This window comes from Eutrigla gurnardus (assembly GCF_963514095.1).
Source record: "Eutrigla gurnardus genome assembly, chromosome: 15".
In the NCBI taxonomy this organism is placed as follows: domain Eukaryota; kingdom Metazoa; phylum Chordata; class Actinopteri; order Perciformes; family Triglidae; genus Eutrigla; species Eutrigla gurnardus.
In genome coordinates this window covers 22068684-22086580 of record NC_139938.1, presented here as the reverse complement: position 1 = coordinate 22086580, position 17897 = coordinate 22068684, and the positions used below count along the sequence as shown (strand labels likewise).

The 17897-nt window shown below is 42.8% G+C and overlaps 3 protein-coding genes across 7 annotated transcripts in view; all 3 read right to left on the bottom strand.

Moving 5' to 3' along the window:
* The window catches only part of ttc1 (tetratricopeptide repeat domain 1), a 37723-nt gene that overhangs the window by 16043 nt on the left and 3783 nt on the right, over positions 1-17897 (bottom strand). Inside the window, exons 5-9 of one of the 2 annotated variants that reach the window (XM_084029121.1) lie at positions 17448-17484; positions 17220-17368; positions 16965-17019; positions 16604-16799; positions 16031-16479 (exon numbers count right to left, since the gene is read on the bottom strand). In XM_084029121.1, the coding sequence (XP_083885247.1) occupies positions 16666-16799; positions 16965-17019; positions 17220-17368; positions 17448-17484 (375 nt within the window). In that variant the 3' untranslated portion in view covers positions 16031-16479; positions 16604-16665. Of the gene's footprint in view, positions 1-16030; positions 16480-16572; positions 16800-16964; positions 17020-17219; positions 17369-17447; positions 17485-17897 lie in introns of those variants that run through there. The other variant, XM_084029120.1, reaches the window with a different exon arrangement.
* oatx (organic anion transporter X) lies at positions 370-9026 on the bottom strand. 4 transcript variants are annotated; one of them, XM_084029425.1, is made up of 16 exons: positions 8915-9026; positions 6655-6703; positions 6026-6190; positions 5631-5704; positions 5401-5530; positions 5020-5123; positions 4687-4841; positions 4366-4534; positions 4151-4274; positions 3958-4073; positions 3783-3837; positions 3007-3166; positions 2741-2849; positions 2398-2472; positions 2013-2163; positions 370-872 (listed from the first exon to the last, which is right to left on the bottom strand). In XM_084029425.1, the coding sequence occupies exons 2-16, from the start codon at positions 6679-6681 to the stop codon at positions 663-665; spliced, it is 1824 nt and encodes a 607-aa protein (XP_083885551.1). In that variant the 5' UTR covers positions 6682-6703; positions 8915-9026; the 3' UTR covers positions 370-662. The 4 variants fall into 4 exon arrangements, with proteins under 4 accessions (XP_083885551.1, XP_083885552.1, XP_083885554.1 ...); XM_084029426.1 differs by having other exon boundaries at positions 2013-2140; positions 2398-2476; positions 8915-9025; XM_084029428.1 differs by lacking the exon at positions 370-872 and having other exon boundaries at positions 2012-2140.
* On the bottom strand, positions 12662-15298 carry pfdn1 (prefoldin subunit 1). Its single transcript, XM_084028743.1, has 4 exons — positions 15189-15298; positions 14202-14368; positions 13771-13855; positions 12662-12843 (listed from the first exon to the last, which is right to left on the bottom strand). Exons 1-4 carry the CDS (start codon positions 15273-15275, stop codon positions 12760-12762), a joined length of 423 nt encoding a protein of 140 aa, XP_083884869.1. The 5' UTR covers positions 15276-15298; the 3' UTR covers positions 12662-12759.

Genomic DNA, 17897 nt, shown 5'->3' with positions numbered 1-17897 from the left:
ACAATAATGATAATGATGATAATAATAATAATAATAACAATAATGATAATAATAATAATAACAATAACAATAATGATAATAATAATAATAATAATAATAATAATAATAATAATAATAATAATAATAACAATAATAATAATAATAATAATAATAATAACACAGTGCGAGCGGAGTGGGCCATAGAAGCCTGCCGCGCCGACACTGGTCGACGGGAGAAGCAAGCTTTTATAAATTATGTGTTTCAGAGAGCAGCTGGCTTCGCCAATACTACTGAAAGCAACACCAGGTCATGTGACTTTGCTCATGGTCATGGTTAGTACTGTCTGAAACAAAGACAACAACAAATGTGTGATATTAATATTAATCCGTTTTATTCGTGTGTTACACTGTTCTTGATAATTATTCAAAGAATTAATGCCAGAAACTAAACTCCACTTCTAATCAACAATCTATAATCAAATATCTGAGTCTGAATCTTAACCTCATAAACTGGAACTTCACTTCGTAAAATTCATTTTTCCAGAAGAAACTTACACTTTTAAACTGGTCGTTAACGACTCCAGTCATCTGATTGGTCAAGGTTCGATGCAGCCCTCTGATTGATCGAGGTTCAATGCAGCCGTGTGATTGAGGTTCGATGCGGCTGTCTGATTGGTTGAGGATCAGTCCAGTCTTCTGATTGGTCGAGGTTCGATGCAGCCATCTGATTGGTTGAGGTTCAGTCCAGGCATCTGATTGGTCAGAGGGCATTGAGTCCGGTCCCTTCCGCTTCCTTCATCTCTTTTAAAGCCACGCATTCCGTGGGAACCACGCCCCTGCTTTCTTTCAAAGACACGCCCTCTTCCTTTGGCGTGGCCGGGCTCTTTCCATGCCTTCACACCACAGACAGGTTTCAGTTATTAATGTATATTTATTGATCGTTTTTTATTGTAGCCATCAATGCAAATTAAACTTAAAATGCTCAACAAAGCTAACATTGTTACTAATGATGATAATAAAGCTCATGATAGTAATGAAACTTAACATGCTAATGAAGGTAACGCTGAAAATGAAGCAGAAGCCATCCAAGAGAACCTAACCCTTATCACCAAGTTAACACTGCTAACGAAGCCTTGAAAGCTTCATTGTAGGCAAGTGGACTTTTTTTTAAAGACCTGTTTGATCTCATCCAATAGGATTTTTAGTTAGCGAGGTTAGTTAACCTCTTGTAGGGTCATTAACATCGTGAGTGAGAGGCATGAGGCTCCAGGACCCTCCAGCCCTCAAGGGAAACTTGGGTAGCTAGCACGTTGGGGTTGAAATGGGTCCTGGACTCACCCAGTCCTCAACTGAACTATTCACATGAATGGGCCACCTGAAAGTCAATAGACTCAATAGACGTTTTTATCCCCATTGGTAAAAAAAACAGGGTATCTAAATACAGAGGAAACCTATACACACTGATCAATACCTGCTATTTGACTCACACCACCCACGGGAGCACAAGTTAGGTGTCATCATTACCCTTCATCGTCAAGCTATAACTGAACTCACAAGTAGGAAAGGTGAACCACTTGCCCCCTCAAAGTGCTATGGATTCAAATTTCACTTGAGGACTTGGGGGGGGGGGGGGGGGGTCCAGGAGTCACATGACTCACACAGTACTAACACCCCTACAAGAGTTTCAATAACTAAACTCCCCATAGTCAGAACTGAAGAAGCTACTTGGATGAGAGGTTGTCAAAGGCCTAACGCAAGTCCAGTTGCCCACGATAAGAGCTTTCAAGGATCACCAGGATCTGGAGGACTGCAACCTTCACAGATAATAATGCTGAGATAATAAAGCTAATGCTGCTACTTAACCTGAACATGCCAAAGAAGCACTGCTAATGTAGCCTCCACTTGACAGAAGCTAAAGATGCTGATAGTGAAGCTGATGCCGCTAACAAAAGCAACAATGTTTCTCATGCTGATAGTGAAGCTAACACTGCTAACAAAGCGCTAACAAAGCTGACTGTTGGCTGTGAGCTCACCGTTTCTCCTCCACGTCTTCGATGGTGTCGGGCAGCAGCATGTTCAGTGTCTCTGGCAAGAAGCAAGCGAAGCAGCCAGCCAACACTGCAGCGCCCCCATATACCACACTGGGTAGAGCGGGAATTACCTGGGAAATGTAGTCCATCGGTACTTTTAGCATTAATACAAAGGAAGCAGACAGAGAGGCAGACAGGGAGAGAGACAGACAGACTTTGACAGAGAGATGTATTGATTGATGTATTGATTGTTTACTTCATTATTATATGCATAGACTAAATGTTGATTAACATTGATAACATATTATATGCATATATACATTTGACCAAAAAGGATAAAAAAATGTATTATTGATTGATCTTTAACGAGGTTTGGATCAGTGATCACCTCATCCAGGATAAGGACAGCAGGGGCCGCCATGCTGCCGACTCTCGCCATGGTGGACACGAAGCCGAAACCTGTCTGTCTAAACACACACACACACACACACACATCAGTGGTGGCTGGGGAATTGTTCTTCTGGGTGGGGGGACACAAGAAAATGTGCTATTACTTATTATCACCAGTAGGGTACGCGTAAGCACCGATGTAGAAATTGTACATCTTTTATTTATACTGTATATACAGTGTATATATAAACTGTATATATATTACGCCTGAAGACAGTAGACAGAGTGTCTCGCCAGAAGACACTAGATAGAATGTCTCACTGAAGACGGCAGCATCTGACCTGAGTACGGTGGGGTACAGCTCTCCGGTGTACAGGTACACTGTGGTGAAGGAGGCCGAGGTGAAACCTTTACCAAGACACGCCAACGTGGTCCTGATGGTCTGCATGTCTGTGTATTATTAATTATAAAAGAATGACTCTGTTATTCATATATTGTATTGTTGTATCGTACCTGGTGTGTGTATTAGTGTTTCTTACCAGTGCGTGTATGTATGTGTGTGTATGTGTGTGTGTGTGTGTGTGTTAGTGTTTCTTCATATTTTTACCTGTGGGGACAAAGATGTTGGCGAAGATAATGATGGCAGACATGAACAGACAGCTGACTTGAGAGACCCTCCTCCCCAGGTAAGACAGCATTCCCAGAGCCATCAGTTTGGCGGGAAAATCAACAGCTCCAAAGATGATCTGCATCTGGTAGATGCCCACCTAGAACAACAAGTAGGACAAATTTAATTTTCCAGCTTGATTTACACATGTTGCCTTGCAACATTCAAATTAATGTTTTTATTTCTGAAAATTAATGAAAACCTAGGATAGCAGGATCGTTAAAGTGATCAGTCCCTTTAGGATAACCATTATAAACATTCTCAGTTATAACCAATTACCTTCCAGATCACACACCAAATGTGTGCCTCACCTGACATCAATTGAGGTGGCTTTGATCATTTCAGAATAAAATCAGCTGTTCCTTTAAGATCCCACTCTTACTAGTGCATGGTAAGGCAAAGAATCTCCATCCGGGGTAAAGTTGTGCATTGGCATAAGTTAGTAGAAGGATAAAAATGATTTCAAAGGCTTAAAGGCTAACTCTGCTACTCTTCATAGTATTGTCAAGGAGTATATGGCACCACCCAGACCTTACCTAGATCGGCCTAGATGGAACCCGGGACCCTCTCGCTGTGTGGCGACAGTGCTACCCACTACACCACCATGATTTGAGCTCATGTGATCTGAATATCAGATATCAGGTGAATCAGGTCTACAGGAAGTTTCCTGTAAATGGTAGCTGACATTTAGCATTAATGCTAATCTGGTGACTCACCCCAAACTTCTGCAGATCCATCGCCAAACCATAGTATGCAAAACTGGTGGCGAACCTGCAGAGAAAGACAAGTGTGACATTTTTAATGAATAAAGGTGAATGAAGTCAGGTAGAGCTGAGGACAGGTAGACAGGTGGACAGGTAGACAGGTGGACATGTAAAGCAGGTTTCTGACCAGACGGCGACCAGACAGATGGAGATCCGTCTCATCCATCTGGTCCTCAACAGATCGTATGCTGTGAATGTTGAAAGACTCGACTCCATCTCCTTATTCATGTGAGAGTGAAGAACCTGCAGGCGACATGTGACTGATTTCATACATCTTTATATATTTGATTTGTTATGTATGTCAACATCAGGAAGTTTACCTCCAGCGTTAACTTATCAGCGATCTCTGGTTTTCCATTGATTCGAGCGACTCGCTGGAGACACTTTAACGCCTCCTCTGACCGACGATTCAGAACCAACCAACGAGCCGACTCTGCGAACCACCTGACCCAACAGAGAGCAGGGAGATCAGGACCACCTGGCCACTCAGACAGCGGAAGGATTAGATACGTTTAATTTGAAAGTGTACACAGACCAGCTGTAGGTCAAAAACAGGAACAAGGGGGCACAGGCAACCAGCTGCAGCCTCCTCCAGTCTCTCAGCCAGTATGCAAGTCCTGCCAGGATCATCTGACCAAAGGTGAAGAAGAAAGAGGTGAGCGTGCCCACTAATGTTCTCTGTTTGGTCGGGATCCACTCCACCTCTGGAGACACACAGGCAGACAGAAAGGTGGACCAACCTGTGAGGACTTACTCAGTCTGTTTCCACAGATAATCAATTACACAACAGAGACATTTAAGAACCTGCAGTTTATGACCAACAGACAGACAGGCGGAGAGAAAGGTAGACAGGTACTTAGTGAGACTCCATTCAGGATGATGCCAGACACTGCCATCCCACTCAGGAATCTAAAAATGCAGTAGGCGGAGTATGAAGGGGAGAAGGCGGAGCTACAGCCGATAATGGCCAGCTGAAGGTACGACCAAATAAGGACAGACTTCCTACCAAACCTGAGAGAGAGAGAAAGGGGTTCATAAAGAAAGATTATGTGTGCACAGGTAAGAATAACAGACAAGATGCAATTAAAACATGAAAACATTGCTCCATACCCACTGCTGTTCCAAAGCTTCACAGAGTCATAGTTACTAGGTTACATGTATGTTTACAGTTTCAACAGGTGAGTTTCACCTGTCTGAAAGTCCTCCGTAGATGATAGCCCCCGCTAAAACTCCTCCCATATAGATGGTCTGAATCATCTGTTTCAGAGGACGCAGCGAACACACCAGCTCCCACTGAGGCATAAAGATAGAAGAATGATAAGTATCATTACAACCTTATAAGATATCACTATAACTTGCTAAAGTACCATTACAACCCCCTAAAGTACCATTACAACCTGCTAAAGTACCATTACCACCCCCTAAAGTACCAGTACCCTTACAACCTGATAAAGGACCATTACAACCTCCTGAAGTACCAGTACCATTACAACCTGCTAAAAAAACATTACAACCTATTGCTGACAACGTTCACCTCATTAACCTGATGACTTGGATAAACTCGGTGTACCTCGGAGACGGTGGTGGCGATGAATTCCGAGCTGTCGAATGTCCATCCGTCCAAACATCCTTCCGTCTGTAGTTGGCTGTTGTTTGCTGTGCTGTTAGTGTCTAACAGCTGCCACTGAGGCTCCACATACCTGGACAACAACAAGTGGAACAGGAAGTGATGTGACAGGGAGTGAATTACCAATACAATGCAACAGGTCGAGGAATTCAATTACTTTTTACAACTGTTACCTCCTGCAGCGGTCCAGTCTGTTTCCTGAAGATTCCATAGGGATAAAAGCTTTGATAAGCTGGTTCTCATCGCCCTGTAACAACCAATTGATCACAATAATGAGCTGAGTCATTGGTTAATGTGATCAGACAGACAGGTCACCTGGTGGTGAAACACAATGACTTGGTGCTTTCAGACAGATTCAGAGAGAGAGACAGACAGGTCACCTGGTAGTATCAGACTCAGACAGACAGGGAGAAAGACAGGTCACCTGGTAGTATCAGACAGATTCAAACGGACAGGTTACCTGTTGGTATCAGTTAGATAGACAGATTACCTGATAGAATCAGACAGATTCAGAGAGACAGACAGGCAGATTATCTGGTAGTATTATATGGACAGCCAGACAAGTTACCTGGTAGTGAGACAGGTTATAATGGCTGTAATTGGCCGAGAGTCTGCAGTGGTGGGCAGGGGTTCCTGAGACAAAGTTGTTCAGCAGGTTTTGACTTGCCATCAACAAACCAGGCAAACTGATCAGGGTCACGTGGAGCCACTGGTACCTGCCGAACCCACCCACCTTCCCATGGAAAAGAGGGGGGGGGGGGGGGGGTCACAAAACATAGGTGAACATGATTAAGTCAACACATTAATCAATCGTCAAAAATCATCAAAAAGTACATGATGCAGAAATCATGAGTTAGGCATTGAGATTACATGACAAAGTGATTTCTTAAATTTGTGAAGCAGTTTTATTAGAATACATGATGCAGCAGTCCGATAACATGTTGCAGTAATCAAATTACATGCCGTTGTAATCAGATTACATAATGCAGTAACCAGAGTTTATGACTAAATTATCATTTTACAAATTCCCGTCATCAGATTACATGACATAATAATCCAAGAAGACAATTCAGTAAACAGACGACATGATGCAGTAACCAAAGAACATTAGTAATGTATATGTATGTACATGACGCATATGACGCAGTAATCAGATTACATGGTGGTAATCAGACGACGTTCAGTCAAGTGTCTCACCTCCTCCAGCAGGTCAGCGAAGCCCATCTTCTTCTCTTCAGTCTGATTTCTGAATTTTGTTGTTGTTATGATATTTTTGGTTATAAATTTAAACTTACAATGAATTGTGAAAAAACAACAACAAAAGCATGAAGAACAACAATAAAATAATAACAATAATGACAACAATAACCACGACAATAGAAATCATTGATTTGAGGTTCAGTTCATCAGAACAAAACAAATGTATGCACAATTAATAAATCTATATATACAACAAAGCCTCCAACCAAATGGGGTTTGTGTTAAGCTCAGGAGGTAGAGCAGAGCTGGTGCAGGAGGTGGAACAGTACCAACTAGATATAGTTTGGATAACCTCCACACATAACACTGGAACCAAACTCGTGGGGAAGGGCTGGACTCTGACCTTTTCCAGAGTTGCCCAGGAAGAGAAGGCGCCGGGCGGGCTTGGGGATACTCACAAGTCCCAAGGTGACCGCCAAGATGTTGGAGTTTTCCCCAGAGAATGAGAGGGTCATCTGAAGCCACTGAGAGGAAGTCTCTGACTGTGGTTTGTGCATATGCACCAAACAGCAACTCAGAGTAGCCAACCTTTTTGGAGCCTCTAGGTGGCATCTTGGGGACTTCTACGCTCACATGGGCAATGATGGGATAATCTGATGGAGTAATCTGGAGGGGGGTGATTGGGAGGGACAGCCTGCCTAATCTGAATCTGACTTCTGGTTGGCCTCAAGGAAGTTCTGGCAAACTGTTAGACGACTCGGAGAGGGAAAACAGGGCTTGCCTCAAGCTGTTTTTAGCAGTGGAGGGGAACTGCAGCCTCGGACTACGGTTATTGTAGAGCAGTGGAGACTGAGACCATGGTGCTCTGCCGGAAACTGGTGGGCTGCACCCTCAGGGTTGGGAGTGTGCCACTACCCCAAGAGGTGTAGTTCAGGTATCTTGGGGTCTTGTTCACCAGTGAGGGGAAAATGGATGGTAAGATGGACAGTTGGTTTAGTGTGGCATTAGCAGTGATTCAGGTGTTGTACCGGACCTGTGTACCGGAACATTGTACCGGACCGCTGTACCGGACCGCTGTACCGGACCGCTGTACCGGAACATTGTACCGGACCGTTGTACCGGACCGTTGTACCAGACCATTGTAATAATGGATTGGATTTATATGGCGCTTTTCAAGACACTCAAAGTGCTCTGACAGGGTTCCGGGTTCCATTCATTCACACATAGTCATACCGGTGGTGGTAAACTATGATAGTAGCCACAGCTGCCCTGGGGCAGACTGACGGAAGCGTGGCTGCCATTCAGCGCCTACGGCCCCTCCGACCACCACCTCAAACATACAGCAGTCCTACACATTCACACGAGGCAAGCTGGGTGAAGTGTCTTGCCCAAGGACACAACGACCATGAAACAGTGACAAGGGCAGGGATTGAACTGCTGACCCTCCGAACATTGGCCAACCCGCTCTACTAACTGAGCCACAGTCGCCCGACCGTTGTACTGGACCGTTGTACTGGACCGTTGTACTGGACCGTTGTACTGGACCGTTCCAATCAATGCTAACAATACCCAAACTCTCAAAAACTGTCCCAAACCTCCCCCAAACTATAAATACCTAATCCAGACAATTTCCAAATTCTCAAAAACTAAAAATCCCCAAATCGTCTCCAAATAATCCAAAACTGTTCCAAACATCCTCAAAACAATCCCAAACTCTCAAAAACGTTTACAAACAATCCACAACTCTCAAAAAATTGTCCATAACCTCCTTCAAACCAAATACCTAATCTGGGGCAATTCCCAAATTCTCAAAAACTGTCCAAACTCCTCCAAATAATCCCAAACTCCCCAAAAAAAGTCTCCAAACAATTAAAAACTCAAAACGGTTCCAACCCTCCTCCAAATCCCAAACTCTGAAAAACTGTTCTAAACTTCCTCCAAACTATTCAAAACTTTCAAAACGGTTAGAAACATCCTCCAAACTATCCATAAAACGATTTCAAGCCTCCTCAGAACCATTCAAAACTCACTTGAGTCACTTGAGTGCACATTCTGGTGAGTCAGTCATCAATGAGACATTTTGCGGATGATGAAACAAAACAGGAAGGCTGCATCTGTTGTTTTACAATGAACTCTAAAAGGGTGAAATATTTGTATGGAGTCTGGTGAGAGTTCTTAAAGGATTACTGCAGCCGCAGTTAAATGGAAAGAGAATGAAAAGAGGATTTTCTCTGTAAATCAGTGGAAATGTACTTACAGTTTGACAGACGACAGGAGTCTGGACAGATCGGTGCTTTTAAGTGGAATCTCTGTCTTTGTGTCTCTTTCTCTGTCTCCTTCTGTCCTCCTCCCTCTCTTTCTGTTTTTCGTGGTTTAACAATCATTTCGTTGTAGTTAATGGTTGAGTGTAAATCTCTCTCCACCCTCTTGCTCTCTCTCTCTCTCTCCCTTTCTCTCTCTCTCTAAAAGCTTCAGTCTTATTCTGAAAATCAATCAAATGATTTCAATTAATTTATATATTGACTAATAACATCACGAGCCAATTATTAATTTGGTAAATCATTTTTTAAGTGCATGTTTGCATTTTTTGCAACCAAAAGATTAATGAAAATTGGAACAAACTGTTGAACGTCTTCCAGACATTTCCAGACCTTTCCAGACCTCCTGGGCTTCGTCCCACAGGGGTTCGTGTCCTTTTTTGCGTCTTTGTTTTCGTGGCCTCGTTTCTTGCTGAATCAATAAAATCTGTCTCGGTTGGAATTCATCCAGCAGAGATTCAGTCAACAAACGACTCAGCAGGTTTCACATCAAAGAACATAACAAACAGATAAATATAATAATAAATATATAAGAGACAAACATTTATATGAGACAAACATTTATATGAGACAAACATTTATGAGACAAACATAAATATGAGACAAACATTTATATGACACTAATAATTATAGTAAGAGATGATTTGCAGGTAAAAAATAAAATTTTTGCACATACCAATACGACATCACATAAAACAAAGTCTATAAAAAGGAGGAGCCCTGAAGGAGGGGGGGGGGGGGGGGGGGGGTTGATGGAGGAGTGGCCGTGATGGAGGAGGAGCCCTGATTGAGAGGGGCCGTGATGGAGGAGGAGCTCTGATGGAGAAAGGGCCCTGATGGAGTAGGAGCTGATGGAGGAGGGGCCTGATGGAGAAGCGGCCCTGATAACCCTGATGGAGGGGGGCCCAGGTGGGAAGTCAGTGCCACTGGTCCATAGTTCAGGGGGGGGCCTTCTTTGGTACAGGAACCAGTCAGGCGGTCTTCGACAGCCGGGCCCTCTCTAGACTCTGGACTGGTCAGTGTGGAATGTTAATCTTTCATCAGGACGTCGAACCAAAGAATGCTCAAACCTCCCGGGAGAGAACTGAACCTCAGTCCACGATGATGGAGCCTGGGGGACCTGCAGACCCGAGTCTGGGGGAACTGCAGACCCAAGTCTGGAATCAAGTCTACTTCAATGAGGACCGAGTTAAAGGCCTGAATCCTTCAGAGGACCCTAACCCTGACGAGGATACATTCACTGAAATGTTGCTTCTCTCTCAGGTGATTTATTTACCTGCTTCAGGTGAGACATTCATGGGCAATGTGACCCTGCGGAGGTCAAAGGTCACCTGCTTAGTCATTGCGCCTGTCAATCATTAAAACTTTTCTGTTTCAGGTCAGTTTTTAACAATTATTTACATTTACATTTACATTTAGGTCATTTAGCAGACGCTTTTGTCCAAAGCGACTTGTCAAAAGAAGGAAACAAGGAAACCACAACGAATCATTGCCGATAAAGTAAGAGCTAAAAGTAGAACAAGTGTTAGGTCCTCATCTGAGTAAACTAGTAGTTCAAGAGCAACAGTGCTACGATCAGAGTGCTATAGGTAAGGGTTTTTTTTTGGGGGGGGGGGGGGGGGGGGGGGGTCATGCTAGTCGAGGTGAAGTCTGAACAGGTGAGTCTTGAGCCTTTTTCGGAAAATGGCAAATGACTCAGCTGTCCTGACATTAGTCGGGAGTTCGTTCCACCACTGAGGACCAGAACAGAGAAGAGTCTGGACTTTGCTGAGCGACATTTGTTTGATTTCAGCGATGGTGGTACCAGCCGGCCAGCTGAAGTAGAGGAGCGAAGTGCTCGCTTCGGGGCATGAGGTTTGACCAGTGTTTGAAGGTAGGCAGGTGCCGTTCCATTGATGGCCCTGAAGGCCAGTGTCATCGTCTTAAATTGGATGCGTGCTGCAACAGGGAGCCAGTGGAGGTCACGGAGGAGGGGGGTCACATGGGAGAATTTGGGTAGATAGAAGATAAGGCGTGCTGCAGCGTTCTGGATACGCTGCAATGGTTTAATCGCAGAGGCCGGGAGTCCGGCCAGGAGAGAGTTGCAGTAGTCAAGGCGGGAGATGACCAGTGCTTGGACCAAGAGTTGCGTTGCATCCTTTGTGATTATTATTGATGATAATGATGATGAATACTTTATTTCAGACTCAGAGGGTCCATATAAATGCATAAAATACATTAAAAGACAGTACAAATACAAGTCAACACATTAATATACATGCAAGCAACTGTTCCAGTGTTTCCACAGTCCAGATGTGTACCTTGTATCACTCTGTTTAATGTTAGTGAGTGCAGTTATTAGGCCATTTTTTGACTCTAGAAGTCGACACTTAAATGTATACATAAGATTCCTCAACACAGCATGGAAGGTGGGGTGGGTATTGCTATATGTATGTACACAATGAGATTCATGACGATTTTACATCACAGACACAAAACAAAATAAATATATAAATAATATATTAGAAAGTATCCATTTACCTTTCAGGTTTGATTAAACCTCAGCTCACTTTTACTAGATTTTCAACAGATGACACAAATATTACCAGTTATATCATAGTGTACTACAAAGCACTGCATGTATACATGCATGTATGTATAGTATACTGCATAGTAGATACAGTACCTCGTAGTATACATAGTATTTCATGTACTATGTAATGTAGAACATAGTACTGCATGTACTGTACATAACACAGTACACATACACGTATTAGTACACACATTACAACGACGTCTGGAGTTTAATCAAAAAACTAAATAGGAAGAAATTTAACAAAATAAGAGAATTTTAAATGAAACACTTCACAGTCAGTCAAAGTGTCTTTAATCCAACAGAGAAAAACACCTGAAGGCATCATGGTGTGTTCACGGACACCTCACTGTCAGGACAAACAAGGATCTGGACAGTTTCTTTTTTTACCTCCGATTCGGAAATTATTCAAACTGAAGCATAAATAATAAACTACTTCAAGTAAATACAACATTGTGAACACACACACACACACACACACACACACACACACACACACACACACACACACACACACACACACACACACACACACACACACACACACACACACACACACACACACACACACAATGGAGTTCTGCACTAAAACACCTGAGTGACTCATCCCGTCAACGCCAAAGTTAAATCTCTACTTTATTTAACTGGGTCGCATCGCCAGCTCTGATTGGTCGACAGGCTTCACAGCGAGAAACTCTCTGACCGTCAGGACGAAACAGACTCCATATCTGATCACAGGGAACCTGTTAGAACATTTTTCGTGTGCAAAGTTGACATGTTATCTCACTCTGCTCCTCTTTAGAGTTAAAAAGGAAAATAAAATAAATAAGTAAATAAAATGCACTTCTTTGTTCTTACCTGTAGCACTTCGATCATATCAGTGTTGTACTTAAGGTGTCCTTGCTGAACAGCTACTACTTTACTCAGATGAGAACGCTGGATATGTTGTGGTTTCTTTCTCTCGACAAATGTACTTATTGTAAGTCGCTTTGGAAAAAAACGTCTGCTAAATGTCCTAAATGTAAACGGAAAATAAAGATGTCTCACTCTGCTCCTCTTTCATGAGTTTAAAATAAAGATGTCCCACTTTGAAGTAATACAAACCGGAAACAGATTGAAGGTTCAACATTTTAATATGAACAACTAACAAATAGTTACCGACATGAACATTGCAAATTTGATGAATGGACGTTATTGATTCTTGATGAGTTATCACTGAGCTCTCCTGGACATCAGCATCTCTCTAATGTTGTCTTCAGCTTCTTTCACACTGCGTTCTAGGTACACCTTCTTCTGCTGCAAAGAACAGATGTAGTTTACAGTACCTTGGTATGTATTATACATTACATTGGTGTGTATTATACAGAGCCTTGGTGTGTATTATACAGTACCTTGATGTGTATTATACAGTACCTTGATGTGTATTATACAGTACATTGGTGTGTATTATACAGAGCCTTGGTGTGTCTTTTACAGGTACCATGTTGTGTATTTTACAGTACATTGGTGTGTATTATACAGTACATTGGTGTGTATTATACAGTACCTTGATGTGTATTATACGGTACATTGGTGTGTATTATACAGATCCTTGGTGTGTCTTTTACAGGTACCATGTTGTGTATTTTACAGTACATTGGTGTGAATTTTACAGTACCTTGGTGTGTATTATACAGTACATTGGTGTGTACTATACGGTACATTGGTGTGTATTATACAGTACCTTGGTGTGTATTATACAGTACATTGGTGTGTATTATACAGTACATTGGTGTGTATTATACATTACCTTGATGTGTATTATACATTACATTGATGTGTATTATACAGTACTTTGGTGTGTATTATACAGTACATTGGTGTGTATTATACAGTACATTGGTGTGTATTATACAGTACATTGGTGTGTATTATACAGTACCTTGATGTGTGTTAAACATTACATTGGTGTGTATTATACGGTACATTGGTGTGTATTATACAGTACTTTGGTGTGTATTATACAGTACCTTGGTATGTATTATACGGTACATTGGTGTGTATTATACATTATCTTGGTGTGTATTTTACAGGTACCTTGGTGTGTATTTTACAGGTACCTTGGTGTGTATTATACAGTACTTTAATGCGTTTTCATGTAATTCGTACATGATTTTTACACGTAAAAAGTATCTAGGTTGAATTTCTTGTGTATTTTACATGTATCTCAGCGTGTATTTCTACCTCGAGCTCTTTAATTTTCTCATCAGCTGTTTTCTGTTTGTCCATCAGCTGATTGTTGATCTCATCCTTTGACTGCAGAATGAACCTGAAACACAAGCAGCTATCAGTCACGTCACATGATACTAAATAAAATAATGTTTTCATTTAACAGAAAGATTGTTTTTAATATAACAGATACAAGATCTTTGTATGTCTGAAGTTTCAAAGATGGCTTTTGAAGAAGATACAACACTTTTTTTTAATGTGACAAAAACTGAATATTGTCTCTGAATTAAAAGTCTTATAATTCACGAACAGAGTGACACATCTTTCCATTGTTCTACCAATAAGATCATCATTAACATACTAATAAAGCTAAACAGCTGTCATCAATAAAAACTACACCTGACACAACACAACACATGAGTGATGCTTGTAACCAGGTGACTCACATGCGGCCGACTCCTTCGTAGAGTCGCGTGTTTTCCGACAGCGGCGTGATCTCTGCGTGAGTTAGCTTAGCATGTTTCTGAACGCGGGTCAGCTGATCGATCTGCAGGTCGGCCAGCTTCACCTTCTGCTGCGTGTCGATCATCTTCACCTGCAGCTCCGAGAACGCCTACAAGAGAGAGGTATCACTCTGATCAAAAACACATCAACATCTTCACCTGCAGCTCCGAGAACGCCTACAAAAGAGAGGTATCACTCTGATCAAAATCACATCAACATCTTCACCTGCAGCTCCGAGAACGCCTACAAGAGAGAGGTATCACTCTGATCACAAACATCTGAACAGCTTCACCTGCAGCTCCCACTGATGGCACAGCCTTCGGGGGTAATTTGGGGTTCAGTATCTTGTCACTTCGGCACACAGACTGAAGGAGCCAGAATTCGAACCACAGATCAGTGGCGCTAATGCCACAATAACAAAGACAGGAAGGAAGTGGGAGTGGTTTATCTATATAATCGCAGAGGTTGGGAGGTTTATCTTATGGATCCAGATCCGATACAGGTTCCATTTGGTCTTGATGACTGACATCAGCCAATCGGATGACGTCACTTGTGTAAAGCTGGCCTTAAGAATATTTAATTCCGAATGAAAAACAACCCCATTTAAGTTACTAATCATTCATTCTTTATCTAATTTTACAAGAAAGGTGTTTCATGTGAAGACAGTTCAATAACACACAAACGTGTTAAACATGGCGGAATAAAACAAAATCATATCGATTCTCCCTGAAGACATATTGATCTTCTTCTCTCCCTGCTGTGTAGCGTGGCTATGCTAATAGTTTTAGCTGCAGCGCTGCTAACGGCTGTAAGATGACGATGGCTCGTCGGTAAACACAGAGACAGGTGACAGCAGCCAGCTGAGCTCAGGTGACAGTTAGACAGGTGACCGTTAGACAGGTAACATGCTGTTACTGAATCAAAATTACCTTCTTCAGCTCCAAGTCTATCGGCGTAGCCATCTTCAACAACCGGCCAGCTTCACACACACGCACACCAACACACACACTGCGCATGTGCGTTCTTCTTCTTCGGTTTCTTCCAGTTGATTAGCCATTAGCGCCCCCTGTTGAGTGATTATTAGAACCCTGCTGCCGGTCCGACCACAACCCAGAAACCTAAACCCAGACCACCAAGACTGAAATCACTACACCAGCTTCCTCAGTTCAAAATCCTGTTGCATGTTTATAAAGCATTTAATGGGTTCAGACCAGAATTTATTTGGGATCTCCTTCAGTGTTTTGAACCCACCAGACCCCTCAGATCTCCAGGTGCCGGTCTGCTTCCTGTTCAGAGGGTCAGAATGAAGCACGGAGGCAGCTTTTAGTCATTAATAATATAATAAACCCAGCAATCATTACGGGGTTCATCATCTCTTCATATTTCCTCACCAGTTTGATGTCTTTTCTTAATTTTACGTTAATTTAACTCTTAACTTTAATTGTAGATCGTTTCACTTTGACTCATCTTGTATTGCCTTGCAGTATGAAGGGGTTATACAAATAAAGTTGCATTCTGTGTCAGTATGCAATTAATATTAATGTTGTTAAGAGTTAAATGTCCAAAATGTGATTGGAAATATAGCAAATTGCACACAAAATTACACTTTATGTAGTAAAAATAACAGACGAATCATTTTTTGTACTTTTTTCATGTCCAGTAAGTTCACCAGCGCTTTTCTAGACACTCAAAGTGCTCTGACCGGGTTCCAAATAATATGAAATGTGATTTTTCTGACAGAATTCAGTCACTATTTTAATTTCATGACAGCTGAATGTCATCTTTCCACCTCTAATAAAACCAGTTTGTATCAGGTCACAACAGCACCACCCAGTTAACGTCCTGACCAGTGACCCTGTGATCGTGCTGTCACCATGGCAACATTGCTGTTGTGTAGATCAGATGCACGGCCTCGTCTTTCAGCGGTTCCCAAAAGTAGCATTAAAGACTTTCACTGTTTAACAAAATAAAACATTTCATTTATTGTATTTAACTGCATCCTATACTGTATGTCACCATGACGACCAAGTCGATGACTGCAGACTGTGTATTTAGTCAGTGAAACTTTATTATACAGCTTAAAAACATTTTTGTGTAAGAATGACGTCACAATGTTTCCAGTGATCAGATTCGTCCTGCAGTTTGGTTACCATGGACACCAGAGGAAAACCACTGATAGCGTCACAAAAAGGAAGCAAATCAATTAGCTTTTAGTTTCCTCTGAACACACACAGAGTCTGTGACGTCACCACGCTTGCTTGCATGACGTCACCACGCTTGCTTGCATGACGTCACCACGCTTGCTTGCATGACGTCACCACGCTTGCTTGCATGACGTCACCACGCTTGCTTGCATGACGTCATCACGCTTGCTTGCATGACGTCACCACGCTTGCTTGCGTGATGTCACCTGTTGTTGTTTGCTTTCTGGATGAAGTTGATGGAGTACGAGCCCGTGTCGCTGTCCTGGTTCACCTGGAAGTTGTTGGTGGAGAGTCCAAACGGTCTCAGGACCAGGTTCCCCAGATCCTTCAATTTACCTGCAGCAGGGTCAGAGGTCAAAGATGCGTCATCAGATCAATGTCCCAAGAACATCTGTAGCCCTCTAAACATACACTGATTGATGGTTAATTTGTTCATGATCAAAAATAAACATTAATACAGTGTACTGTTCCTTTAATGTGGCGTTCAGGTGCAGTACGTACTCATCATCTCCTCCTTCAACTTCTCATTTCTCTCCTGAATCTGCTGAGGCAACCTCTGAGAGACAGACAGGGAGAGAAACTATAAGAATGGGGGACCAGGAGCAGGGAACTCACCATGAAGTACTGTCTAGTCCTGGTCTGGCTCAGGTCAGGGAACTCACCATGAAGGCCTGTCTAGTCCTAGTCTTGTTGGACTCAGTTAAGTCACCATGAAGGCCTGTCTAGTCCTGGTCTGGTTCAGGTCAGGGAACTCACCATGCAGGCATTTCTAGCACTGAGCTGTGTCGGGTCCAGGTCCAGAACCTTCTTGTAGTCCTCCAGAGCCTCGTCCAGCTTGTCTGTCTGCTCGTAAAGCTCCGCCCTCCTCAGCAACGCCCGCACGTAGTCTGGATTCAGATCTATCGCTACAGCAACCACAGGCAACCATTCAACACACAGATCAAACAGTGACCTGCTACAGGTAAGAATGATGTCATCACTCACCCCTGGAGCAGTCGGAGACCGCCTTCTCCTTCTGGTCCTGACAGGGAGACACAGACCCTGTTAGCATGTTGTTAGCCTCTGTGTTATCCACAGTGTTGATGGCCTAACAGTTAGCTTTTTGCGCGTAGTAGCTCACATTAGTCCAGAGACCAGACCAGACTATGTGGAGAAACCAGAGACTGTCTGTGGACCCCCAGAGGTCTAGATAGTAGCTCACATTAGTCCAGAGACCAGACTATGTGGAAAACAGAGACTGTCTGTGGTCCAAACAACAAGGTCTCTGCTGTATTTAAGTCTAGATTACCTTATTTGGAGTGTTGATGGAGTGTTGATGGTGCAGGCTGGTGTAAGCATGGTGTTAGCCGGTGTAAGCGTGGTGTAAGTGTGGTGTAAGTGTGGTGTTAGCTGGTGTAAGCGTGGTTTTAGCCTGGTGTAAGCGTGGTGTTAGCG